We start from the raw sequence: 26,950 nt of genomic DNA on the forward strand, positions 1-26,950 counted from the left end.
AGCAATGCACACCAGATAGCCTTGTACCACTTCAGGGATTCGTGTGTCTGGGAGGCTTTTTGTCTCCTGGAAGCTCTCCCTCTGTGTCCTACAGGATTCTCTCCTCTTAGGAAGCCCTGTGTTGCCCGACCTCACTAATGCTCTTCCGGCTTAATGGAAGCAAATCTCTACAGCAATCCTCCAACATCATTTTGCTGGTTTTATAGAATGTAGCAATGAACTGTGTGGTCGTTTGGTTTGATGTTTTTGTTGTCTTTGATATTTAGTCTGATAATGCCCCATGTACCTAATGGGGTGTTTTGTGCGGACCCCAGGAACAATAGCTGCTGCTTCTGCTGGAGCTAATAGGGATCCTAATACATGAAATTAAATCTAGTATTAAGCCTTCCCAGAAAAGTGGAGGTTGTTACAGCAGTGAAGGTTGGACCAGCTCCATATTAATGCCCATAATTTTGGATGAGATATTGGATGTCAGGTGTCTAAGCCATCTAGGTTCTCAATGATTTAAGAGAACAGATTTCCTTTGTGGCAGTATTAAAACACAGATTCTCTGATTTCCTGATCAAACACACACATTACTGTTTTTAGTCAAAGTACTGTCATGCAAAGTGCTATACAGAGCATGGCTAGCACAGCAGTTCTGTGTGAGAAAACAAGGTGGATGCAGGTGAATATGTTGGTGGGCAAACAGAAGGAACTCTTACCACCGGATCAAATCAAAGGTAATCATGTACGCTGTGCTTCACCCAGGTGGGTGTTAATCACTGATGATAAATGAGACTTGGATTATGGAGAGCATATCATTGCAAACCCTTCAGCCCTTGTCTTTAAAAAATGTGCCCATCAAATAATTGTAAAAGAGTTTTTTGTTCTATAAAAATATCTTTAATTTTTCAAAAATTAGGTTAATGTATAAATCAGCATTAGCAATCTCGCTGCTGTACAAACTAAAACATAATGTATGCTTAACTTTAATACTTTGGCCATGTTTTTTCTGCAGCAAACATGGCTGCAAAAATCACATTCACGTAAACATATAAAGAAAACAAAAATATCAACAAAAAAAAATGTATTATATGCAATTTGTAAAACAAAATAAGCCCAAACACTGGCCTACTGAATGCAGTGTTGGTGTAAGACAAACGTGTTTCCTGCAAGACACCAAATGCTGCAATAGCTCAACGGGGTTCACTCCATAGGAAAAGGAAAAGAAAAAATCTCAATGTTCATAATGTTGGCATAATGCAAGACTGACAGTTCTTCACAGCTCACAGGTCTTGAAATGGTGACCGGGTGTATGTTGCGGTTGAATTTTTTCAGTAAAAAATAGAACAGCACCACCCGCTGGTAGACCATGTAAGTTTCCAGTCCCTCTCTTAGCAAGTGTTGCCAGATTTGACAGACAGCTTACCCTTATGAGTTTGAAGAAAAAACTTCAGAGCTGTAGTACAGACTTACAAAACTTTCAGTTGAACAGAACAGTGGTGTATATGAAGGAAGCATAACATACCCAGGGTTTCTTTGTTTGCTGGCTTGACAAAACCTAACAACCACAATCAGGCTTAGGCTAAACGATATCATGTTCAGCTATGTGAACACAGGCTTCGTCACTCAAGCTCTGGGCGTGTTCTCATAAAAGGGGAGGGGTCTGCAGCAGCATAAACCATATTTAAGCAGCATAATTCTCTACTGAGGAAAGAAAAGACTGATGGTGACAGGTATAATGGATCGATACAAAGTACATAAAACAATCATAATGGGAAAAGGCAACACCATTCCAACAAAGCCCGGAAGGAACGTAGGCAAAAAATAGCTAATTCCTTATTTGTTAGTCAGTACCTTATGTCAAAACAAATAGCTTAATATACATGCTCTCAAATTGTCCTACAGTTAATGTGACAACTGCACATTATACAGCTCCTAAACTTTAAACTTAACACAAAATCTTGCCGGAAGATAAGAATAAGAATAAACTCAAGAATTATGGGACTTGGGCCTATCGCCGTCTGAGTTTGTGGGACACATGGCTATGGACTCACAAATAATATGGACGTCAGACATGACATCCTTTCCCTTACATTCAGAGATCATCTTTGGGTATTATCCAAATTCATTCAATTCAATAATATGTCTATTTCCAATAGCCAATGGTAAAAATAGTTTTTTATAATGCAAGGCAGTGACACAATGGTTTCAGAAAGTCTAAATTATTATATCACCCTTTCCAGAGAAGATGGCGGCCATGAGGCATCCTGCTCCCTCCTCCCTGCAGCAACCTGGTCATCGTGCCTCCGGGCCTCGACTCTTCTCCCTACTGGCTCCGCAATGACAGAACAACCTGCCCACCTCAATCAGGACAGCTGAGTCCCTCCCTACCTTCCAGCTTAACCTGACGACCCGTCTGTTCAGGAAATACCTGCCCAATAAAATGACACATTAACTGCATTTTACTAAATTAACATGTTCAAACATTTCTAAACACCTGATCAAAAATTAGGAAATAGCCGAAAGTACCAACACCAACCCAGTGCCGCAAGTCCAATTTTGTCAATCTTAAAGCAAATTTCCAAGGCACAAATCTACACACTAGATCACTGTCCTGCTTCAGGAAACATTAAAAAGTAGATTTCAGAAGATTAAGCTTCTGAAATTTCTAAAAAAAAAACCAGGTCATTTCCAAAAAGTGTAAGACCAACATTATTAAAGAGTATGCCTGCACATGCCAACCCAGGGAACACTAGCACAAACACTCAAAAAACCCAGCGTGCTCTTGTCTGGGACCAAGAAAGACCATTTCAGAGTTGAGTGGGTAAGCTCATGATTTAAAGCAGTGCACAGCTTTCTTCTGCAGTCCTGAACCAGTATAGGACTTTACAGAACTTTTAAAAAGGAATTTTGTAATACAAGACGAATGGCCCTGCAGCAAAATACCTAACACATAAGTGTGTACTGACCTTCTGGTTCAAATGACAACTGTTGCCATTCTCATTATTCTATACATAGAAAGACACTGTGGTATACTGGACACTCCATTTCTCTTCTGAAAGTATGCAGTGGAAGCTTTAGGACTGTGTTCAATTATTAGTAGGGTAATGCAGTTTAATTAGTATTGATTTGCTGGGAAGAGAACACTTATTCCTTACTCAAACATATTACCGAGCTTTGTAAGTTGTTCTTTGCAGTAGCCCTCCAAGCTCTTCAAAGCTACACATTTCAGTTAGAAAGGTCATCTTCAGACGAACCCTGGCTCTTCTAGCATCTGTAATATTCACAAAGGCTGACTGCACGTATGGGGTGTCTGAGTGATGATCTGGGGGGAAAAGGCCAAGAAGACAATATTTAAAAAAAAGAAAAAAACATACCAAATGCAAGACAGAGAAAAAAGTTTACATCCTGTTTACATCATCTTTCCATAAACATGGGATCCCAGACCTTGGAAAGCTGAAGGTTGCATTCTTAGAATAATCATACTTCAAAAATACCACCAATTGCCACTGCTTGGCACTCTGTATTTAAAAGGGATGGATCACAGGTAATGGCCACAAGGACTGTCCAACCCCATGTGCTGTCCAGCAGGTGCTCTTGTACATCAGATGTCAACCAACCAAGGTGACTGCATGGCACAGTCCCTTTTGATACGTGAAGCAATCAAATACAAATATGTAAGCTTGCAAATTTAAAGAACTGCTATTAAATCCAGAGACTCTAAAGAATGCCTTTGTTTATAAAATCTGGGGGAAAAAATCAAATACTGAACGCATCAAGGTAACCCAGAGGAAGAATTTTGTTCCACAAACCATTAAATTTGTATATACAATTATAAAAAATGGACACAGAAATTAAAATCAAACGAGTTAAAGGTATAAAACTTATTTTTTACTTCATATTAAATCCTCCAAAAGCTAATTACTGATGTTTAAGGCATTTTCTTACAACAAACCAATGGATTCAACAACATTATCAGCTAATGATTATATTCCTGTACATGATATAGCATGAACAAAACAGTTCTACCCATTTTTGTGTTTAGCTAATCGGTATGTGCCATAAGTCTTTATAACTTACGCACAACATGGGTTCTGCTCCTTCCTCCTATTGGTACATATTCAGTAACACAAAAAAGGAGAAAATAAACATGTTACAAAACATTTCTCTAAAGCCTTGGTTAAGAGTAAAGAAAGTCATGAAACAACATACCAAATGAAACAGCATACCAAGCCAAATGCACTTGTATTCAAAGAAAAAGCAATTTAATTTTTTTGGTCCCAATTGGTCTTCCACTCAGCTCCTGAATAGCCGTCTGTGCTTCTTGGCGTGATTCAAAGACTACAGTTGCGCATCCTTTAGGAGTCCCATTCTTGTGGTACTGCAATGAGACAGAGCCTGGAATCACTCTGTATCCATAGCAGAAGTCATAGATCTCATCAATGGTGATATTCAATGGGAGATTAATCAGCTTCAGACAAGCGGGACCGTCAAATTGGTTACCAAGCCCTCTTTGCGCAGACCCACCCTCTCGATCAACAAACGTGTCACGGCCATCCTTGCGTGAATTGAACCTACTGCTACTCCCATGAGAGCGAACAGGCAAGTTTCTTAGAGGCAATTGGACATCACTGGGGATTCCAATGTCTGGATATTCTTCACCAAGTGGAAAGTTAGACGCTTCCCTGTGTCTGGTAGAATAACCTTCTGGGCTCCTCATCCTCAGTGGATGCTCTGCACTCTTCCTTGGATGTTCTGTGACACCAAACTCCTGCATTTGCATCCTGGAGATGCACTTCAACATCATCTCAGACCCAAGGAACATCTGCCCATGCAGAGACTCAGCCCTCTGTGCCTCCTCCTCCGAATGAAATGTCACCAAAGCCTCACCAAGCCCAGCCCCCTTTTCGTCACGCAGCAGGTGAACCATGCCCTCCGATAACCGATAACCTTGGAAGAAATCCATGATCTCAATCTTGCGTACATCAAAAGGTAGGTTACGGACATAGATGCAGACCCTTTCCGATTCATACTTTGGCCTTTGTGAGCGTTGAGCCCTGTCCAGTGATGTGCTGGGCTTTTCACGAGACTTCTCCATCTTCTGTTCTGGGGAGTCCAGCATCGCCACCATTTTTTCCTTGGAAATTGGAGACACATAGATTGTTCGGGAGGCAAGGGCTTCTTTGTGACGGGTCAAACCAGCACAGTAGTCTTTCAGACTCCTGAACAGCACGAAAGCTGCCCTTGTCCTTTTCCCGTATTTGTCATGCAGATGAAGAATCTGGTCTTCCTTCAGTTCCACTGGATGGAAGAAACTTTTTATGCCTCGCTTGTCTACCGAGTACGAGAGGTTTTCCATCAGAACACAGTATTCATTTTCTGATGGAGAAGAAGACCGTGACCTGTACCTAACTGGTGAGACTGACCTTGTGCGTTGTTGAGGGTACCTCTTTTCCACATATGACGGAGGGGACTCCCTGTGAAACTCAGCAGCGTTGCCCGTGTGAGGTCCTACGCTGCCCCCAGCTTCAACCCACTGCTTCTCTGAGCAGGAGTTTATTTCTATAAACCGAGTTCCAATGTACTCGCGGTCCCGCTTCAGGCCCTCGTAAGCATCATGTAGAGTTCCAAATCTGACTATACCCATCCCGTTATTCTGGCCACGCCGATTTTTCATGAGAATGATGTCATCAATAAGCAACCCTTTGAAAAAAACTCTCACGTCTTCCCTGGATATGGAAAATGGCAAACCTTGCAAGTGCAGGTAGAAACCATCGTTTCCACTCGCCAAAGTCTTTCTTGTTTGATGAACACGCATATCCTCTGGGCCAGTGATGCCATCCATTTCCAAGTGGTCCGTTCTTCGTACTTCAACCACCAGGTTCTCAGCAAAAATAGGTGGGCCCATGTTTGTTTCGGCCCTTCGGAACCCCTCGTTGTACACCCTATTTCTGCTCATCTCAGTTCTCTTTGCACTTGCCTCAAGGACATGCTGCATCTCAGCTTTGCTGCTCAGCAAGAGGTGGACCGGGGAGCCTCTGATGCACCCTCCAGAGCGTGTCATCGCCCGCCTCGCATGGTCATCTGATGCGAAGATGATGAAAGCCTCCTCAAGCGGCCCACCGATAATGTGCACCCCACCATCTGGGATTTTTAGGCCAGTGAAGAAATTGCGAATGTCCTCAGAACCTGCGGCCGTTCTGAGTCCCTGTAAACGGATCACCACCGCCATGCTGATGCACAAATAACAGCACCTGCAGATGAGAGGGCACACAGAAGGGTGTTATTACAGAAGCAACCTGGGCCCATCAATCCAGATATTCTTTTCACTGACAGCTGCTGAACCAGACTATACAGCCGACTGGTAACAAAAGGGCTCAAAAGGCATCAAGCCATTGAAGTCCACTGAAGTCCACCAACAGTCCTGAGTGCACCACAGAAGGAGAGCAGAGATAAGCTCATAAGAACATGGAAAGTTTGGATGGTCAAATGAAGTCTGATGTTCAGAGCAGTGAACATTATCAAGTTCTTCAAAAAGAAATTAATCGCAGCTCTCTCTCTCAATCAGAGCAGATTTCCAAACAGACAGGACCGCCCTGGCTTAAAGTAAACTTCCACATATGCCACCACAGTTGGAATGACAATCCAAATAATCTAAAATAAAAGGTAGTCACATGCTTCACACTCAACTTGACATACAAGCATAAATGATGCTGAGCTCACATAAATATCCCTAGCTTTTTCCTCCAAAAAATGCAGTTGGTACTGTAACTCTATGCTAGATGTTAATAATTCCACAACATGTATGCTTTTATGCTTCAATGTCCTTTCACAAGTACGCATTTTTGTCAAGGCAGTACTCTATTCACAAGGACATTGTCCAGAGACATGTCTAAAGATATACCCCAAGGTATGTCCACATACAATGCCTACTGAAAGGGGTTACGGTTATGCACTTTCATGTACGTCACTCTGGATAAGAGCGTCTGCCAAATGCCTGTAATGTAATGTAATTTTTTTTAAAAACATCAGGTCCACACTTCCAACACAGAAAAAAATTAGCTGAATTAGCTGGCCGTTTAAATGATCACTTTTCAATCCGGAGTGGTTGGTTAGACTTTCAGATGATTAACGGTTTATCCAGCTCCAGTTTTACCACACTTCCAGTTTTAGATCGCACAGTGTCCTTTGACGTTAATACCGAATAACCCAGAACGAACAACATATATGATGAACCACCATAACGTTGCACAGAGAATTTCACTTTCACTTGCTGTCCATTCTGTATCGTGCAGCAACATTCTAATGAAGTACATTCCAAAACATTTAGACTGTTTGATCCCGACTGCAGCTTGCTCTTTTCCAAGGAAGAGGTCAGAAGAAACACGCAATTCACCACAAGCATCTTCCATGCAATCCATTAAATTACACACAGCTAGCGATCCATCCTGTTAGAACAGCTGTAACATTGCGTAATTGCTACAATATTCTAATAAACGGGTCGCTACTGAACAAAGCAAACCTTTTCATCACAAACGTTGCTTAACTGCTGGTTTGTGTAATAGCCTGTTATAAGTCAGACAACTAGCAAGGTAGCGTTGGCTAATTATTGCTTGTGCATATGCAGTCATAATTGCAGATCTAATGTTTACGCTAATTTACCAAGCTACCCAAAGGCTGCAGTAAATTAAGTATAGACAGCTAGGTAGGTATGCTAGCGAACCACTGACACTTCGATGAACCGTACACGTTTGATTTATTCAGTCTTTCAAAACCGTTCTTCCACAGCCAACTAACGCCATCAAGCGAAGCTGGTTAAAATGGCCCATTCGGCATTTAAAGCGCAATGAAGAACTGCTCTGTCCAGTTTAGGCCGGCTATCTCTCCTAGTCCAGTCTATAGTTAGCCAACTTAGATAATGGCGTTTATTGCCACTTAGCTAACGTTACCATCCCGTCAGACATTCGTGATTCAGTAGCCTACCGCAGAACTTACGTAGCACGCAGCGTTCTATGTAAATCAAACTGAACAAAAATGTGTATTTTGTCCTGAAACCTAATGAAATCGGTAAGGAGAAATCTGACGGCGTTCTTTACCATGCACTTTCTACTCGACTAATTATTCGCTTCTGCGCATTACTCCATGGCGACGTTGACGCATGGCGTTTTACAGTACGGAATCCGAAATGGTTACATCTATTTTTTGAAACGCAGTTTTAAAATCTGTATAGTGCGGTACGAATCGCCTACAGAATCAGGATTTAATTACATGTGTGGGGAAAGTACATACAATTCAACCTTTACTCAGGCATGGAAACGTACACGGACAAAACATGCCCAACGGACACAATCGGCTACATTCCCAAAACGTTTCTTAAATTATTAACTTTTGTTTTTAAAAATGTTCCTATGAAAAACCAATATGGGATTAATGAGACGTACATATCTTTGTTTTGTGCATATCCCAGACCTGAGATGATGAATGCTGAATTTTATGCACAATTCATGTTAATGTGATTAGCATAAGGAACCAGCAACGAACAAATAAAGACAACAAAAAAAGATGAATGCCAAAATGTTCTTACACACGGTTGACAATCGAATGTGATAGCACGCATGTTTCGTGAATGAGGCTCAAAATGCTAAAATGCAACGGTACTGATTCAGGCGAATCTGTGTGATCTTGTAATGGTCTAAATGTAGAGGGTGGAAATAGTTAAGCACAATGGTTTAACGGTCACCGGACCAGTTCCTGGAGATTTTTGATGGTTTAGTTTTTTTTGGACTGTTGGGGGTAGGAACGCAATTACATTTTGCAAATTGCAATGCTGGGAATTGCAACCATAGCGAGAGCCATTTTTCCTCCTGACATCTGTATTTTTTGGACTCATGCACCCATGGAAATGGTCCAATGTGCCTTGAAGGAGCAGCTGCAACAACTTGCTCCATGAAATGGTTTAGTTTCAGTTTCATATCATTGCAAGCCCTTCAGCCCTGGTCTTCAAAAAATGTGCCCATCAAATAATCGTAAGAGCATGCATACAATTTGAGAGTGCATCACATTTGACCATCTCTGTAATATCAGATTGCTATAACCTGGTACACATTTAACATATAATGTAGTAGATTTACCAACATTTGTATGTTTTTGCAGCTACTGGCAGATATGTGGCTCAGTATATTAAGAGGAAGTCAGGGATTAAAAAAAAAAAAGTGTTTTAAATAAAAAAACCTTTTAGGATCCAGGCACCTCGATCCAGGCTCAAAGGCATCCGGTTGGACCCTCATCATAGGGAGAGGGGGTATGGTTCAGACTGCCATCATAAGGTGGGGGGGGGGGGGGGGGGGGGGGGGGTGAGTCTTATTTTTCACATTTTCAGGTAGAGGGTCCCTACCAGCTGGCCAGAGACCATGTGCCTAAAAAAACCTGAAAACCTAGGTTTTACATGATTGAATGCTACAAAGCAGTAAATTTAATAACTATATGCTACTAAAGCACGTCATCAGAGACTTACGTTAACTGGTCCTTTTTAAAGTATAGCACATAAAAGATGCTTCTTACATTTACATTTAGCAGACACACAGCTTATGTACAATCCATTTTATACAGCTGGTTATTGACTGAAGCAAATTTTGCTCAAGGGAACAATGGCTGTGCCTAACCTGAAATTAAACTGTTAACCTCTGAGGTACAAGCCCACTTCCCAAATCAGTACATAACAATTATATTTCTATCTGTTAATATGGATCTCTTCAGGTCTTGTGAAAGCATCAGAGAAAAAAAAAAGTTATTTTATGTCACCAGTCTCTCTCACATTTCAAGCTTAATGTCGTGAACTTTCAACACCCTTCAGACCTCTTCTTTCTTAGGTTGCCAGTCAGGACAGGTAATATCCTGTAATCACAAAGCACTTTCACAATCCATTAGTCTCTCCATTTTGGACACAGTTGCAATAAGAAAATTTTTGCAGTTCCAGTTTTTCGCCCTCATTTTATTTCATTTGTGATTGAATTGGTTAGGATTTTGTTTTTGTTGCAATTTTGACATTTTTTTGACAAACAGTTAAAAAAACTGTTTTATAAAAGCATCTTTAATTTTTCAAAAAATGAGGTTAATGTATAAATCAGCATAAGCAATCTCGCTACAGTACAAATTAGAACATAATGTATGCTTAACTTGAATATTTTGACCTTTCTGCAGCAAACATGGCTGCAAAGATCATATTATCATGTAAACATATAAAGCAAATACAAATATCAGAAAATGTATTATATGCAATTTGTAAAACAAAACAAGTCCATACACTGGCCTACTGAATGCAGTGTTGGTGTAAGACAAAATGTATTTCCTGCAAGAGACCAAATGCTACAATAGCTCAACAGGATTCACTCCATAGGAAAAGGAAAAGAAAACGTCTCAATGTTCATAATGTTGGCATAATGCAAGACTGACTGACAGTTCTTCATAGCTCACAGGTCTTGTAATGGTGACCGGGTGTATGTTGCTGTTGAAATTTTTCAGTAAAAAATAGAACAGCACCACCGGCTGGCAGACCATGTAAGTTTCCAGTTTCTCTCTTGGCCAGCGTTGCCAGCTTTGACAGACACCTTACACTATAAGAGCCAAATGAGTTTGTAGAAAAAACTGAAACCTGAAGTAAAGACTTACAAAACATCTTTCACCTGAACAGAACAGTGGTGTATATGATGAAGGAAGCATAACATACCCAGGGTTTATCCGTTTGCTGGCTTGACAAAACCCAACAACCGCAATCGGGCTTACAGTAAATGTTATTGCAATGGCGGTTATAAACTTGCTATGTGAACACAGGCTTCGTCACTCAAGCTCTGGGCGTGTTCTCATAAAAGGGGAGGGGTCTGCAGCAGCATAAACCATATTTAAGCAGCATATTTCTCTACTGAGGAAAGAAAAGACTGATGGTGACAGGTATAATGGACCGATACAAAGAACATAAAACAATCATAATGGGAAAAGGCAACACCACTCCAACAAAGCTCGGAAGGAACGTAGGCAAAAAAATTGCTAATCGCTCATATTCGTCATTTAATACCTTATTTCAAAACAAATAGCCTAATATACACTCTCATAAATTGTCCTATAGTTAATGTGAAAACTGCACATTATACAGCTCCTAAACTTTAAACTTAATACAGAATCTTGCCTGAAGCAATTACACTGAAGTTTATCCATAAACAAAAGGATTATGGGACTTGGGCCCATCACTGTCCAATAATTAAGGGACACGTGGCTATGGACTCACAAACAATATCGATGACAGACATGACATCCATTATATTCTGAGATCATCTTTGGCCATCATCTAAATGTATTTCCAAAAGTAAAAACATGGTAGAATAGTTTGTTATAATGCAAAGCAGTGAAACAGTGCTTTCAAAGAAGTCCAAATTTTGCACCCAGCTCACCCCTCCCTGCAGCAACCTGGTCATCGCTCCTCCCAGCCTCAACTCTTCTCCCTACTGGCTCCGCAATGACAGAACAACCTGCCCACCTCAATCAGAACAGCGGAGTCCCTCCCTACCTTCCAGCTTAACCTGAAGACCCATCTGTTCAGGAATACCTGTGCCCCCTCCCCCCTAAAGAGCAGCGTTATGTGTGGAGTCTAATTCAAATACTTGTTTCCTCACCACATTTGTTTATACTAACTGAAAGTTGATCACAAAAGGCTAATGCCCAAAAAAATGACACCACAACTGCATTTTTCTAAATTAACATGATCAAACATTTATAAACACTTGATCAAAAATCAGGAAATAGCGGAAAGTACCAATACCAACCCAGTGCCGCAAGCCCAATTTTTCCAACTTCGAGCAAATTTCTAAGGCACAAATCTACACACTAATAATGTCCTGCTTCAGAAAACTTTTTACATATATTTTAAAGTTTTCACAAGACGAATCTTACCTTTGGATTACCTTGGGCCCAAAAAAAAATATATATTTAAAAAAAAAAAACAGGCTATTTCCAAAAAGTGTAAAACCAACTTTATTAAAAGCATGCCTGGACATGCTAACCCAGGGAACACTAGCACAAACACTCAAAAAACCCAGCGTGCTCTTGTCTGGGACCAAGAAAGACCATTTCAGAGTTGAGTGGGTAAGCTCATGATTTAAAGCAGTGCACAGCTTTCTTCTGCAGTCCTGAACCAGTATAGGACTTTACAGAACTTTTAAAAAGGAATTTTGTAATACAAGACGAATGGCCCTGCAGCAAAAATACCTACCACATAAGTGTGCATTGGCCTTGTGGTTCAAATGACAACTGTTACCATTCCCATTATTCTATACATGGAAAGACACTGTGGTACACTGGACACTCCATTTCTCTTCTGAAAGTATGCAGTGGAAGCATTAGGACTGTGTTCAATTATTAGTAGGGTAATGCAGTTTAATTAGTATTGATTTGCTGGGAAGAGAACACTTATTCCTTACTCAAACATATTACCGAGCTTTGTAACTTGTTCTTTGCAGTAGCCCTCCAAGCTCTTGAAAGCTACACATTTCAGTTAGAAAGGTCATCTTCAGACGAACCCTGGCACTTTTAGCATCTGTAATATTCACAAAGGCTGACTGCACGTATGGGGTGTCTGAGTGATGATCTGGGGGGAAAAGGCCAAGAAGACAATATTTAAAAAAAAGAAAAAAACATACCGAATGCAAGACAGAGAAAAAAGGGCTCCTGTTTACATCATACGTCCTTATCTTTCCATAAACATGGGATCCCAGACCTTGGAAAGCTGAAGGTTGCATTCTTAGAATAATCATACTTCAAAAATACCACCAATTGCCACTGCTTGGCACTCTGTATTTAAAAGGGATGGATCACAGGTAATGGCCACAAGGACTGTCCAACCCCATGTGCTGCCCAGCAGGTGCTCTTGTACATCAGATGTCAACCAACCAAGGTGACTGCATGGCACAGTCCCTTTTGATATGTGAAGCAATCAAATACAAATATGTAAGCTTGCAAATTTAAAGAACTGCAATTAAATCCAGAGACTCTAAAGAATGCCTTTGTTTATAAAATCTGGGGAAAATAATCAAATACTGAACGCATCAAGGTAACCCAGAGGAAGAATTTTGTTCCACAAACCATTAAATTTGTATATACAATTATAAAAAATGGACACAGAAATTAAAATCAAACGAGTTAAAAGGTATAAAACTTATTTTTTACTTCATATTAAATCCTCCAAAAGCTAATTACTGATGTTTAAGGCATTTTCTTACAACAAACCAATGGATTCAACAACATTATCAGCTAATGATTATATTCCTGTACATGATATAGCATGAACAAAACAGTTCTAACCGTTTGTGTTTAGCTAATCGGTATGTGCCACACGTTTTTATAACTTACGCACAACATGGGTTCTCCTCCTTCCTCCTATTGGTACATATTCAGTAAAACAAAAAAGGAGAAAATAAACATGTTATAAAACATTTCTCTAAAGCCTTGGTTAAGAGTAAAGAAAGTCATGAAACAACATACTTAGCAAGCCAAATGCATTTGTATTTAAAGAAAAACCAATTTAATTTTTTTGGTCCCAATTGGTCTTCCACTCAGCTCCTGAATAGCAGTCTGTGCTTCTTGGCGTGATTCAAAGACTACAGTTGCGCATCCTTTAGGAGTCCCATTCTTGTGGTACTGCAATGAGACAGAGCCTGGAATCACTCTGTATCCATAGCAGAAGTCATAGATCTCATCAATGGTGATATTCAATGGGAGATTAATCAGCTTCAGACAAGCAGGACCGTCAAATTGGTTACCAAGCCCTCTTTGCGCAGACCCACCCTCTCGATCAACAAACGTGTCACGGCCATCCTTGCGTGAATTGAACCTACTGCTACTCCCATGAGAGCGAACAGGCAAGTTTCTTAGAGGCAATTGGACATCACTGGGGATTCCAATGTCTGGATATTCTTCACCAAGTGGAAAGTTAGACGCTTCCCTGTGTCTGGTAGAATAACCTTCTGGGCTCCTCATCCTCAGTGAATGCTCTGCACTCTTCCTTGGATGTTCTGTGACACCAAACTCCTGCATTTGCATCCTGGAGATGCATTTCAACATCACCTCAGACCCAAGGAACATCTGCCCATGGAGAGACTCAGCCCTCTGTGCCTCCTCCTCCGAATGAAATGTCACCAAAGCCTCACCAAGCCCAGCCCCCTTTTCGTCACGCAGCAGGTGAACCATGTCCTCCGATAACCGATAACCTTGGAAGAAATCCATGATCTCAACCTTGCGTACATCAAAAGGTAGGTTACGGACATAGATGCAGACCCTTTCCGATTCATACTTTGGCCTTTGTGAGCGTTGAGCCCTGTCCAGTGATGTGCTGGGCTTTTCACGAGACTTCTCCATCTTCTGTTCTGGGGAGTCCAGCATCGCCACCATTTTTTCTTTGGAAATTGGAGACACATAGATTGTTCGGGAGGCAAGGGCTTCTTTGTGGCGGGTCAAACCAGCACAGTAGTCTTTCAGACTCCTGAACAGCACGAAAGCTGCCCTTGTCCTTTTCCCGTATTTGTCATGCAGATGAAGAATCTGGTCTTCCTTCAGTTCCACTGGATGGAAGAAACTTTTTATGCCTCTCTTGTCTACCGAGTACGAGAGGTTTTCCATCAGAACACAGTATTCATTTTCTGATGGAGAAGAAGACCGTGACCTGTACCTAACTGGTGAGACTGACCTTGTGCGTTGTTGAGGGTACCTCTTTTCCACATATGACGGAGGGGACTCCCTGTGAAACTCAGCAGCGTTGCCCGTGTGAGGTCCTACGCTGCCCCCAGCTTCAACCCACTGCTTCTCTGAGCAGGAGTTTATTTCTATAAACCGAGTTCCAATGTACTCGCGGTCCCGCTTCAGGCCCTCGTAAGCATCATGTAGAGTTCCAAATCTGACTATACCCATCCCGTTATTCTGGCCCCGCCGATTTTTCATGAGAATGATGTCATCAACAAGCAACCCTTTGAAAAAAACTCTCACGTCTTCCCTGGATATGGAAAATGGCAAACCTTGCAAGTGCAGGTAGAAACCATCGTTTCCACTCGCCAAAGTCTTTCTTGTTTGATGAACACGCATATCCTCTGGGCCAGTGATGCCATCCATTTCCAAGTGGTCCGTTCTTCGTACTTCAACCACCAGGTTCTCAGCAAAAATAGGTGGGCCCATGTTTGTTTCGGCCCTTCGGAATCCCTCGTTGTACACCCTATTTCTGCTCATCTCAGTTCTCTTTGCGCTTGCCTCAAGGACATGCTGCATCTCAGCTTTGCTGCTCAGCAAGAGGTGGACCGGGGAGCCTCTGATGCACCCTCCAGAGCGTGTCATCGCCCGCCTCGCATGGTCATCTGATGCGAAGATGATGAAAGCCTCCTCAAGCGGCCCACCGATAATGTGCACCCCACCATCTGGGATTTTTAGGCCAGTGAAGAAATTGCGAATGTCCTCAGAACCTGCGGCCGTTCTGAGTCCCTGTAAACGGATCACCACCGCCATGCTGATGCACAAATAACAGCACCTGCAGATGAGAGGGCACACAGAAGGGTGTTATTACAGAAGCAACCTGGGCCCATCAATCCAGATATTCTTCTCACTGACAGCTGCTGAACCAGACTATACAGCCGACTGGTAACAAAAGGGCTCAAAAGGCATCAAGCCATTGAAGTCCACTGAAGTCCACCAACAGTCCTGAGTGCACCACAGAAGGAGAGCAGAGATAAGTTCATAAGAACATGGAAGGTTTGGATGGTCAAATGAAGCCTGATGTTCAGAGCAGTGAACATTATCAAGTTCTTCAAAAAGAAATTAATCGCAGCTCTCTCTCAATCAGAGCAGATTTCCAAACAGACAGGACCGCCCTGGCTTAAAGTAAACTTCCACATATCCCACCACAGTTGGAATGACAATCCAAATAATCTAAAATAAAAGGTAGTCACATGCTTCACACTCAACTTGACATACAAGCATAAATGATGCTGAGCTCACGTACATTGTCCTAGCATTTTCCTCCAAAAAATGCAGTTGGTACTGTAACTCTATGCTAGATGTTAATAATTCCACAACATGTATGCTTTTATGCTTCAATGTCCTTTCACAAGTACGCATTTTTGTCAAGGCAGTACTCTATTCACAAGGACATTGTCCAGAGACATGTCTAAAGATATACCCCAAGGTATGTCCACATACAATGCCTACTGAAAGGAGTATTGTTAAATATAAAAACACAAACAAGAAAAAGAACAGGCAAATCCACACCCAAAGTGATTATCAAGTTCACACATTTAAAACCACAACAGAACTTCTCCATGTTCAATCCATAGAAGAGCGGAGACATTTCCAGTTTTTGCCAAATACAGGACATGACCAACCATTACCAAATAACCTGAATGACATGTAGAAACGAAGGTATATTCTTGCGTGGTCCGTGACGAGTTTAAAGACCTCCGTGATTATACATTCACTGAAGCACAGAGGGGAATATGTTAAATACATTAGTCACAAATGTCAAATTGTGAGAAAACATGCAGCTCACATAACGCGAGTCAATGCAAGTCCATTCCAGTAAGACCCCAAAAAATAAAATTAACCTACAGGGTCCAAGTTAAACTACGCGGTCGCTCCCTGCACTTGGAACTGTACTTCCCTCTAGGGTTTTCAACACACTTGTCCCTGGTTACGGTTATGCACTTTCATGTACGTCGCTCTGGATAAGAGCGTCTGCCAAATGCCTGTAATGTAATAAAAAAAAACATCAGGTCCACACTTCCAACACAGAAAAAATAAGCTGATTTAGCTGGCCGTTTAAATGATCATTTTTCAATCCGGAGTGGTTGGTTAGACTTTCAGATGATTAACGGTTTATCCAGCTCCAGTTTTACCACACTTCCAGTTTTAGATCGCACAGTGTCCTTTGACGTTAATACCGAATAACCCAGAACGAACAACATATATGACGAACCACCATAACGTTACACAGAGAATTTCACTTTCGCATGCTGTCCATTCTGTATCGTGCAGCAACATTATAACGAAGTACAGTCCAAAACATTTAGACTGTTTGATCCCGACTGCAGCTTGCTCTTTTCCTAGGAAGAGGTCAGAAGAAACACGCAATTCACCACAAGCACACATCTTCCATGCAATCCATTAAATTACACACAGCTAGCCATCCTTCCTGTTAGAACAGATGTAACATTTCGTAATTGCAATATTCGAATAAACTAGTCGCTAATGAACAAAGCAAAACCAACCAAATATCAAACGTTACCGTCTAAGGTTGCTATATATCACAAACGTTGCTTAACTGTTGGTTTGTGTAATAGCCTGTTATAAGTCAGATAACTAGCAAGGTAGTGGTGGCTAATTATTGCTTGTGCATATGCAACCAATGGTACATCTAACCTTTACGCTAATTTAGCAAGCTACCCAAAGGCTGCAGTAAATTAAGGTAAGATGGCTAGGTAGGTACGCTAGCGAACCACTGACACGTCGATGAACCGTACACGTTTGATTTATTCAGTCTTTCAAAACCGTTCTTCCACAGCCAACTAATGCCATCAAGCGAAGCTGGTTAAAATGGCCCATTCGGCATTTAAAGCGCAATGAAGAACTGCTCTGTCCAGTTTAGGCCGGCTATCTCTGCTACTGCTAGTCTATAGTTAGCCAACTTAGCTAATGGCGTTTATTGCCACTTAGCTAACCTTACCATCCCGTCACACATTCACGATTCAGTACCGCAGAACTTACGCAGGTCACGTAGTGTTCTGTGTAAATCAAACTGAACAAAAATGTGTATTTTTGTCCTGAAACCTAATGAAATCGGTAAGGAGAAATCTGACGATGTTTTTTACCATGCATTTTTTACTCGACTAATTATTCGCTTCTGCGCATTACTCCATGGCGACGTTGACGCATGACGTTTTACAGTACGGAATCCGAAATAGTTACATCTATTTTTTGAAACGCAGTTTTAAAATCTGTATAGTGCGGTACGAATCGCCTACAGAATCAGGATTTAATTACGTGTGGGGAAAGTACATACAATTCAACTTTTATTCAGGCATGGAAACGTACACGGACAAAACATGCTCAACAGACACAATCGGCCTCATTCCCAAAGCTTTTATTATACTATTCTTACTTTTGTTCTTAAAAATGTTCCTATGAAAAACCAATATGGGATTAATGAGACATGTACAGACCTTTGTTTTTGGTGTATGAGATGATGAATTCTGAATTTTATGCACAATTGATAATGTGATTAGCATAAGGAAACAGCAATGAACAAATACAGATAACAAAAAAAAAATGAATGGCAAAATGTTCTTACACCGTTGACAACCGAATGTGATAGCACGCATGCTTCGTGAATGAGGCTCAAAATGCTAACATGCAACGGTACTGGTTCAGGCGAATCTGTGTGATCTTGTAATGGTCTAAATGTAGAGGATGGAAATAGTTAAGCACAATGGTTTAACGCCAACTCTCACCGGACCAATTCCTGGAGATTTTGTTTTTTTTCCCCGTTTTTTTTTTCTGGACTATTGGGGGTAGCAGCACACAAATCTCCCAGAATTACATTTTGCAAATTGCAATGCTGGGAATTGCAACCCTAGTGAGAGACATTTTTCCTCCTGACATTGAATTCTGCATTTTTTGGACTTATGCACCCATGGAATTGGTCCGATGTGCCTTGAAGGAGCAGCTGCAACAATTTGCTCCATGAAATGGTTTAGTTTCAGTTTCAGTTGTATACCATTTTCACTATTTCAATCGGAATATTAACAGGCCGGAATATTAAACTAGAGTGTACATTACATTCTGGGATTGTTTTAAATAATTTATAAAGCCCTTATTTGTCATTTTGAAAAATGCAGTTACATTATCACAATAAACAACTGTAATATTACCTTTTTCCCCACAGGTGTAGTCACAACCACATCTCCATTGCACAGCACTGACCTGTGAGCCAGCTGGACTAGCTGATTTACACAAACCAATTCTGCCTCAGTCCATCTGCGTGTTGTACTCCTGCATGACTGTACTGAGATCATCCAGAGCATGTTGGAAGTCCTGGGTCTCCAGACCATGGCGCTGGTACCAGTGCAGATAGGCCCGGGCTTGGATCATCTCCCCTGCGCGCCTCCAGACCTGAGCCAGTAGGTCAGATGCACTGCTGTGATTGGAGCACACTGTGAGGCACTGAGAGGACGAGGAGCAGCCTAGCTGGTCACGGGGATCTGAAATGAAAAGGACACAAACGCACATTAGATCTGTGAGAACCATGCTGTGCATGAAATGTGAAAGCGGTTTTATTTTTGTTTTTAACCAAATTTTTATTTTTACATTTTCTTATTTTTCAGGATTAGACACAGATTGTGAGGCTGGTTACATCTCTGAAACTCAATGTACTAGCAAGATGAGCCACAAAATAGTTTTTTGCATCTCAGGTTTATTTATCTAATCAACCTCAAACTGAAAAAAGTGATATTTCTGTGAGCAAATATTTTTACAGCTGCTATTTCTGTGTTTTGCCAAAGGATTGATAGTCCTGGTACCAAGATTTGGTTCAAACACTGAAGGAAATATATGTGCTTGTTTTTAATATCAAAATGCCATGTTCCTCAGTATAGTTATATTCCTTAGTATTTCATCTGTCATCACGTGTGTTAGTAATTGTATTATATTTTGCTTCTTGGCCAGTCCACCTTTGCAAAAGAGATATTAACCTCAATGGCACTTTCCTCATAAAATACAGGAAAAATAAACACAAATAAAAATGTGGGGACTATGTTGACCTGTCCAGTGGTCAATGGGGAAAGGGTTCCAGGAGACACAGCGGTGGCCCCGTCTCAGCTGCTGCAGAGCAGTGGATGTGAGGAAGGAGTCCTGGTTGCCACGGGCAACTGCCAGCACTGCCCGGCTACTGTGCTGAATGAGATGAAGTCAAAGATCAAAATGCCAATGGATGTCAAAGGGGAGAGGAAGGGAGAGAGAGTGAGGGCATCAATAATGCTGATTTTAAAATTAATTAGAGAGTAAGCAGGGTGAAATGAGGAAAAACTTGCCATATCTTAAAAAACTTCATAGGTTTTACTCGCATTTCTGTTTTGTCCAATGCAAGTGTTCTATGGCAACCCTGTTGTGAAGGTTTCTGTTCACATTTTATCACTGATTGGTAGTGCAGTTGATGATGCACGAAATGGAACATGGTGGTTATGTATAAAGAACTATATTTTGTGTCGAGGACGAGTGGAAGGATACAGGTTTCCCTTCCGGAGAGAGATGAGGCAGGTTCTGGAGGCTGGAGCTGGCCAGGATCTCCCAGCGCATCCTCTCCCTAGAAAAAGGGAAGCAGTTCAGACAGGTCCATCTGGTCAGAATCATGGTCAGAGATTATTTTGTATCTTTCAACATGATACGTTCCTCCATTTTACTCAAGCTGTTTAAAAGCAGCCAAATATTGTTTCATGAGATAAAATTAAAAGATTGCAAGACTGCATGAAGCTACCTGTTAGATAATTCAGTGTCATACCTTGAACATGCCTGGGTGGTGTGCAGTAGTTTGGCTACAGGCTGGGGGCAGACAGACCTCACCAGCTCCCAAGGTTCCATTCCCAGGCTTAGACCACTGCAGTGACACATGGCATTAGTGCATTTCCACTGTTCAGCCATTCCAGGGAAATCCTAACCTCAATCATGCCAACTGCCCCATACCTAAATGTTGCCCTTGGTTTTTCCACAATTAGTACACAGCATTTTTATAGCTCCCAAAGTCAACCTGCATGATAGTGTTATACTGTAGCTAATTTCTTATTTGCAGAAGAGTAAGAGGATATAAAGTTTTATTTCATTATTTTTTGTTCAGACATGATTTCATGATCAATTTTGTAATCTCATAAAGATCCACGTTGTTTGATTCCACTGCCACCTTAAGCATAATTCTATTTGAGAAGGTTTTATTGCTCCTATTTTCTCCTCACTTAGGAATGGAGGAAGACAATACATACATGTGCTTCAGCTTTAGCAAACAGACCACAGGCACCCAATCAATCAGCAGGGGCCGCTAGAGAGCAATGTCTCATGGATTCTGTCTGACTAATCCCTCAGTAATCCTGGGTGGCACTACCACCAATTATGTGCAACCCTGCAGTACTACTGGTCACAGTCAGCAATAGCATGGGCGCAATTCTGGGCCATGGTACCCATCCATGCATTAGGATGGTGCCTTAACAGGATAACCCACCCAGCAGACCATTGTTGTAGTACCCTTTCAGGCACTATTAAAACAGTGGAAAAGCAAAATGCACAGTCAAGCCTTTGCAGGTCCTGAAAAACAGTACCTGAAATATAAATCACACTACTGCTGCATCTAATTAGCCACAGCAATTTTTACCAATACATGTAGTCAACAAATATAACAAATTCAAGCCATAATTGTTAATAAATGATAATTTTAGAACAGTTCTACACTATGCAGCAGTACCTGGAAGTGGTGAGGCTATGGACAGGAAGCAGAAGGCCAGCAACACAGCTGGCTATGTGAGCATTTATAGCTGAGAAGGAGTTCCCAGGACCAGAGGGGCCAGACGGGCCCTTGGGTGCCCCTCGCTGGGCCTCAGCCACAGCAAGAGTTTGGTCGTTGTAAAACAGGAGCACACCATCAACAGACCTGTAGGGGTGTGCAGGGAGCAAAGAGTTGGACTTACTCATAATACTCAGTCGCATGTAGACAACTGAAGGACAAACCACATTAAAGTCCTGGATGAAAAAAGCACTCAAAATCTGCCTTTTAAATATGCATGTTCAAAACTGGTACTGGCACAGTATGCATTGTGCACTGGCAAGTACGTACCACAAGTGTGGAAGGGCACAGTACAAACAAAATTGATTTGATTTGGAAGACACATTCTCCATCATTACCTTGCCATGAACCTTGACCTAGAACATGCACATTGAGCACATAAACCTTGATTCCTAAGGAATTTAAAAGGTTATCAAAATCAAGTAATATTTAATGTCAATTATGCTGATAAATCTAAATACTTGCTGACTAAAAAACAAAAATTCTTTGAATGTGGCAGTGTTCTTTGTCAAAACTTTGCACAAGTAGAATCATATAGCACAGAATTCTGGGAATGAAAACTACAATTAAAGCATGCTTCAATTCATGCCATGATTTTCTGTCTTCCAAAGCATAAAGCCGCACTTTATGCTTGCATGATGTGTCATGCAAGAAGCTCTGTACTTAGTATGCAAGTTAGGTGGTACTATGCAAATAGAATCTTTGAATAAAGCAAATGCTTCTACTGTAAATGCCAAGTACATTCAACTTAATACTTTCCCTGAGTATTATTTCCTTATAAATCACCAGGCACCTCTTAAACAAATACATCAAGAAACATGGGCCATTATGTCTAAATGGAGAGACAAATGTGAAGAGAAAACCTTTGTAGGGAGGTCAGACTCAGTAAGGTGTTGTAGTGCTGTAGAGGACTCTCTCCACTCTGGTATGGTGCCACAGACACAGACAGGATGTGACCCGCAGGAAACTCCTCCCGGATCTCCTCACATAGCCTAGCACCCAGCCCTGCCATAATGATAAAAAATACTATCAAGACTCAGTGGCCTCCAAAATGTCGCTCATAAATCTCATGACAGCATCTCTCCTCCAACCCTAACATTACTGAATCTGGAATACATCTGCATACTATTAATAATAAAACAAGCAGTTCCACAGTTCTATTCATCCACATGACAAAGGATCGTTTGCCACTCTATGTGATCCTTCTCACCTGACCCAGTACCCCCACTCAGGCTATGGAGCATCACTGTCCCACAGTAACAGTCTCTTCTCTCAGCCTCCCTGCGCACCGCCTCCATTGACTGTTGGAGGATCCCATGCTCCCCCTCACCCTGTCGTCCATGGTACCCTGCCAGAAGGACCTTTCCAGCTCAGACATCACAGTATCCCACAGTCTTCATAAGTAGTAGTCACAATATCAGTTAGGCATGCAAGTGACATGGCTTTCAGTTTTCTAGCCACCTTACTCATAGATTAAACTGAAATGAAGGATATCAATTAACAAACAAAAAAATCAGTAGGGCAGGGAAGTAGAGCACCACCTGAGAAATGTCTTCTCAGCATCCTCAATGTCAAGGAAGGATATAGAGTATTGATTACAGGTGTGAATAAAACAATTATTGTGCACTATCAAAAATATGTCATTAGCCGTATAATAATAATAATAATAATCCCTTGCTACTGTTATATAAAAGGTAATCCCAGTTCTCACCATATGCCCAGTTGCTTCCCCTTCCTCCTTTGCCTGCAATGATATTGGACTCACGCAGTATCCTAAAATCACAGAGGAACTCTATGCAGTAGCAATAACTTTAAACGTGTTAGTTGAATTAATGATATTACAACCTTATAAACATATGAGTGTTCTCACTTGCATCTGACCAGAGACCGAGCCCCTCCCAAAACCTTAGGCTCGCTATCCACAAACACTGCTCCCAGCTTCCCGTCTCTGGCGCAGAACGGGTTCCTTGAAAACAAATTTCAAACAAAGACAATGCATGACTTAATTCAATGGTGCGTGGGTTTGTATACATGTCAAGCGCGCATACACTTCTCTCACCCATCATTTTCTCTGTCCTGGCCTGAAACATGCATAAGCAACCTCCACCACTCCAAACCCAGCTGATTCCCACACTGCCCAACCTGCAGCAACACGGTGGACATGGTGTATGGCTACAGCAACCACAAAGACCTGTTGAGCAGATGAATATAATGATCAACCGCTGAAAGGATTAAACTGAACTATGATGTCAGCAATCCTTAGTGAATCTTCAGAAAACGCAGTGCTCCCTGTAAAAAGAGTTCTGAGTATCAGGCTACATCGATCGTTAATTGACTTTTTAGAAGTATTGATGTTTTGTAGACTAACGTTAGCCAATTAGCTATATGCCGTTTCTCGTCCGTCGCTGAAATTTTGCGATTATTTTGTTCAAGCTACTTTAAATATTTTGGCTAATCACCACTTCAACGAGTGATATGAAATGCACGGGGGCAACAAGTGCCCATTTGTTTTTCCTGGTAACCAACAACGCTTTGATAACAGCAGCCCCAAATGCTGGAGTTCAAGTTCCTTTTCAGTTGGAAGCCACAGCCTGTTCCTGCTCTGATAACAAATTACGAGTAGCATCAGCTCACGGAGCAGAATCGAGAAAGTTTGCAGGCTAACTAGACAGCTAGCTGTAACTGAACAAACGAACTAGAGGTAGTCAGCTTGCTCATATGTAAGTTACTGCTTGCGTTGCTAATATAGGATAATAACAAATGAATCGTCGTGTTTTTTCGATTGTGTTTGATTTCTACTGGCAAATAATAAAATAATAATAATTGCAACAAATAATACATTAGTAAAACCACCAGTTTCTCTATACGATGAAGCCCGGTCGAATCATCATGATGATGCAATAACTCGACCAGGAAAGACTACCTGGCTGGCTAGCTAGCTAACGTTAGCTAGCTCCCGATCTCGTCATGGCATGAGGTCGAGACGAGAGGAGGAGTCGCCGCGGGTAAATTGTATTCGACTGGATCGTTTGTAGCTAACGTAGCTACCTATCTGATGTTGAAGAAAAAAAGGAGGTCAGTAAAATCGCGAGTATAAATATTATATTTTTGTTTAAATTCAGTTACTTATATTTAATTTTACATTACTGCCTATGTGCAACTGATCTACACGGCTTGTTAAAAAACCTACATGTCCGGCTAGCTAGCTAGCCGACTAGCTACATTTTCGAGAACACCCGGTTTGGATTTGGACGTCGGCATTGGCCATTGCTGGATGTTTTTGAGACAAGCGAAGGGGCTGTTTGTAGTCGGCGGAGAAGATGGGGGACTCTTATGACCCAGAACATCCGACAGAGTGAGTATTTGACCCGATATTCATTTTAAAGTATACCTACATATCAGCATAAAGTAGAACAATCGTCATCCTTAGTGTTATGATTTCTATTTCTACGCAAAATCACACACTCTTGATATCAGTGTACTGCAACTGTGCATGAGTTTACCGCATGTCTTCGTGTGATGGAACCCGTAACGTTTGTTATTTATCTGCATTCGTTGGTTAGATCATTTTGACAAAAGTGACAGTAGTACCTAGGGGTCATGGTGAGTATTTAAAGCGCTTTGAAATGTGTTCTCACAACAAGGTGTCATCACTCTTCCAAGAAGCTCGGATAGGATACTCAAATTAAATATGGAAAACCGTAGTATTTCGCTCCACACTTTTTGTTGCCCTGCAGATGGGTTCAAAATCAAAATGAGTTGACGCAGAAGTAGTTTTGGCGGGCTGTAAGAATTGGAAAGTAGATCAGAGAAGGTAGGAGTTACGCACCAACAACAGGCCTCTTTCATAGGCCTAGGATCCACGATGTAAATTAGCTTCAATAACCCAGTACCCTCAAATGACGTGTTGTTAGGGGAGTAGAGACAAGCTCGTGTTCCAGCGAGCCGCAGCCTCTCCATATTGCTTTTCGTAGTTAGACCGTCATCAAGTTTTTATTAGTGTAACAAGAAAAAGTACAGCACGACTTTTTGTTACATAGCTTGCTTGCTGTAATAATGAATAATGCTGTGCTGCTTAGCTCACTAGAATCAGGCAGGTAACGTTCGCTTACTGCTTACAAAATGCAATATGAACGTCCAATAAACTACAGAAATACATAGTTGGCTAACTTGTTTGTTAGTTTGTGATACTGCTGGTGTTTTTCACCACAGTAAAGTTAAGGGTTAACGCTGAAATGTGTTGATAGCTAGTAGGTACTTGGATATTGTAGCTAGCCAGGTAGCTGGCTATCTCTTGGCTAGTAGCTAGCTGGCTATGCATGTCCAGAGCAATGGCTGGCTTCTTGCAGCCACATTGAAACAATAGAGGTAACTGAAGACAAGTCATTTTTTATGTGACTGCCGTAAGATGGGGCAACCAGTTTTCATGTATGTTGTATCAGAACCTCAGTAATTGTCATGAAGTCAGATGGTCGAGTAACATCATTTTCAAAAACATGGTTTTGTTGAATATCCAGTTAGGCAGCTATGTTTTAGACATTACTGGTGTGGAACACAAACAGCCATTAAACAGCCTGTGTTGCAGCATGTCACTGCTCACCATAGCAGGAAAGAACAACACAGGACACGATATTTGCAATAGGGAGCCACGCAACTTAAACATTGTGCTTTAAAGCTCTTTAATCTTAAAGTATATTCACTTTATAACCAATTGTAAAACATTACATTCTTAAAAGTCATTTGACCTATTAAACTCCTTTGTATCCGTCATTGGGATGCCATTTAATGAAAGCAATTTCATTCATGAATAACAAAAAAGTTGTGTTAGTGGTTCCCACTTTCCGACCACATTTAAGACTTTGTCCCACTTCCCGGCACATGCAAGTTTTTTGTTTGTGTAGCCCGTGGAGCGGGGGTTTTGTTACACCTTGTTTAGTTTGTATTCGTTTTATTTTGCTATTAAGATGCGCGGATTAAATTAAACCAAATTGTTGAATATATTTTTGGAGACTTCAAAATATTGAAATAAAAGAAACTAACACTGATAAATTAGTCTACTAGCCAAGTAGTATTATCAAGCTGTCGCTTTGTATTAGCACACACCGCTCACTACTAACCACAAGTAGTTACTCATATTGTAGTTTGTGCGGACAGAATAAACGTTTCCGTATGTTTTACCTTCTCTCGTGAACTGCATAAGATTTTGAGAAGAAATATAAATAGGTAACTTGTTGGAGTTCTTAGACGTACGTGAGCCATAAAATAAATCCTTACATTTTATCTGACATTCTACTACATTCAGCAAATGCTTTCTGCATGTACCTGTTGAAATGGCTAATT

The 26,950-nt window shown here is 41.2% G+C and overlaps 4 protein-coding genes across 17 annotated transcripts in view; 1 reads left to right on the forward strand and 3 right to left on the reverse strand.

Annotated features, from left to right (window-relative positions):
* Positions 1–862: 862 nt before the first annotated feature.
* LOC118228459 (RNA-binding protein 12B-like) lies at positions 863–8,202 on the reverse strand. Of its 8 annotated transcripts, none has more exons than XM_035420013.1 (4): positions 7,981–8,202; positions 4,215–6,239; positions 4,066–4,092; positions 863–3,629 (listed from the first exon to the last, which is right to left on the reverse strand). In XM_035420013.1, exons 1-2 carry the CDS (start codon positions 8,082–8,084, stop codon positions 4,235–4,237), a joined length of 2,109 nt encoding a protein of 702 aa, XP_035275904.1. In that variant the 5' UTR covers positions 8,085–8,202; the 3' UTR covers positions 863–3,629; positions 4,066–4,092; positions 4,215–4,234. The 8 variants fall into 8 exon arrangements, 4 of the variants coding, with proteins under 4 accessions (XP_035275904.1, XP_035275912.1, XP_035275921.1 ...); XM_035420021.1 differs by having other exon boundaries at positions 863–3,310; positions 7,981–8,201; XR_004765502.1 differs by having other exon boundaries at positions 873–2,314; positions 3,157–6,239; positions 7,981–8,201.
* Positions 8,203–11,970: 3,768 nt separating this feature from the next.
* Positions 11,971–17,864, reverse strand: rbm12bb (RNA binding motif protein 12Bb). 3 transcript variants are annotated; one of them, XM_035420054.1, is made up of 2 exons: positions 16,670–16,688; positions 11,971–15,544 (listed from the first exon to the last, which is right to left on the reverse strand). In XM_035420054.1, the coding sequence occupies exon 2, from the start codon at positions 15,520–15,522 to the stop codon at positions 13,540–13,542; it is 1,983 nt and encodes a 660-aa protein (XP_035275945.1). In that variant the 5' UTR covers positions 15,523–15,544; positions 16,670–16,688; the 3' UTR covers positions 11,971–13,539. The 3 variants fall into 3 exon arrangements, with proteins under 3 accessions (XP_035275945.1, XP_035275937.1, XP_035275930.1); XM_035420046.1 differs by lacking the exon at positions 16,670–16,688 and adding an exon at positions 16,618–16,640; XM_035420039.1 differs by lacking the exon at positions 16,670–16,688 and adding an exon at positions 17,732–17,864 and having other exon boundaries at positions 11,972–15,544.
* LOC118228503 (tubulin beta chain, nucleomorph-like) lies at positions 16,775–25,458 on the reverse strand. 4 transcript variants are annotated; one of them, XR_004765510.1, is made up of 12 exons: positions 24,450–24,547; positions 23,670–23,801; positions 23,481–23,576; positions 23,322–23,383; positions 22,821–22,958; positions 22,474–22,615; positions 21,512–21,697; positions 20,561–20,656; positions 20,290–20,365; positions 19,824–19,956; positions 17,773–19,265; positions 16,775–17,111 (listed from the first exon to the last, which is right to left on the reverse strand). XR_004765510.1 is itself a non-coding variant. In XM_035420082.1 (11 exons), the coding sequence occupies exons 2-11, from the start codon at positions 23,771–23,773 to the stop codon at positions 19,033–19,035; spliced, it is 1,266 nt and encodes a 421-aa protein (XP_035275973.1). In that variant the 5' UTR covers positions 23,774–23,801; positions 25,440–25,458; the 3' UTR covers positions 18,065–19,032. The 4 variants fall into 4 exon arrangements, 3 of the variants coding, with proteins under 3 accessions (XP_035275973.1, XP_035275959.1, XP_035275965.1); XM_035420082.1 differs by lacking the exons at positions 16,775–17,111; positions 24,450–24,547 and adding an exon at positions 25,440–25,458 and having other exon boundaries at positions 18,065–19,265; XM_035420068.1 differs by lacking the exon at positions 16,775–17,111 and having other exon boundaries at positions 18,065–19,265; positions 24,534–24,656.
* The window catches only part of setd2 (SET domain containing 2, histone lysine methyltransferase), a 34,040-nt gene continuing 31,612 nt past the window's right edge, over positions 24,523–26,950 (forward strand). Inside the window, exons 1-2 of one of the 2 annotated variants that reach the window (XM_035419970.1) lie at positions 24,523–24,685; positions 24,817–24,965. In XM_035419970.1, the coding sequence (XP_035275861.1) occupies positions 24,931–24,965 (35 nt within the window). In that variant the 5' untranslated portion in view covers positions 24,523–24,685; positions 24,817–24,930. Of the gene's footprint in view, positions 24,686–24,737; positions 24,966–26,950 lie in introns of those variants that run through there. The other variant, XM_035419977.1, reaches the window with a different exon arrangement.

This window comes from Anguilla anguilla, chromosome 1, assembly GCF_013347855.1.
Source record: "Anguilla anguilla isolate fAngAng1 chromosome 1, fAngAng1.pri, whole genome shotgun sequence".
Lineage (NCBI taxonomy): Eukaryota > Metazoa > Chordata > Actinopteri > Anguilliformes > Anguillidae > Anguilla > Anguilla anguilla.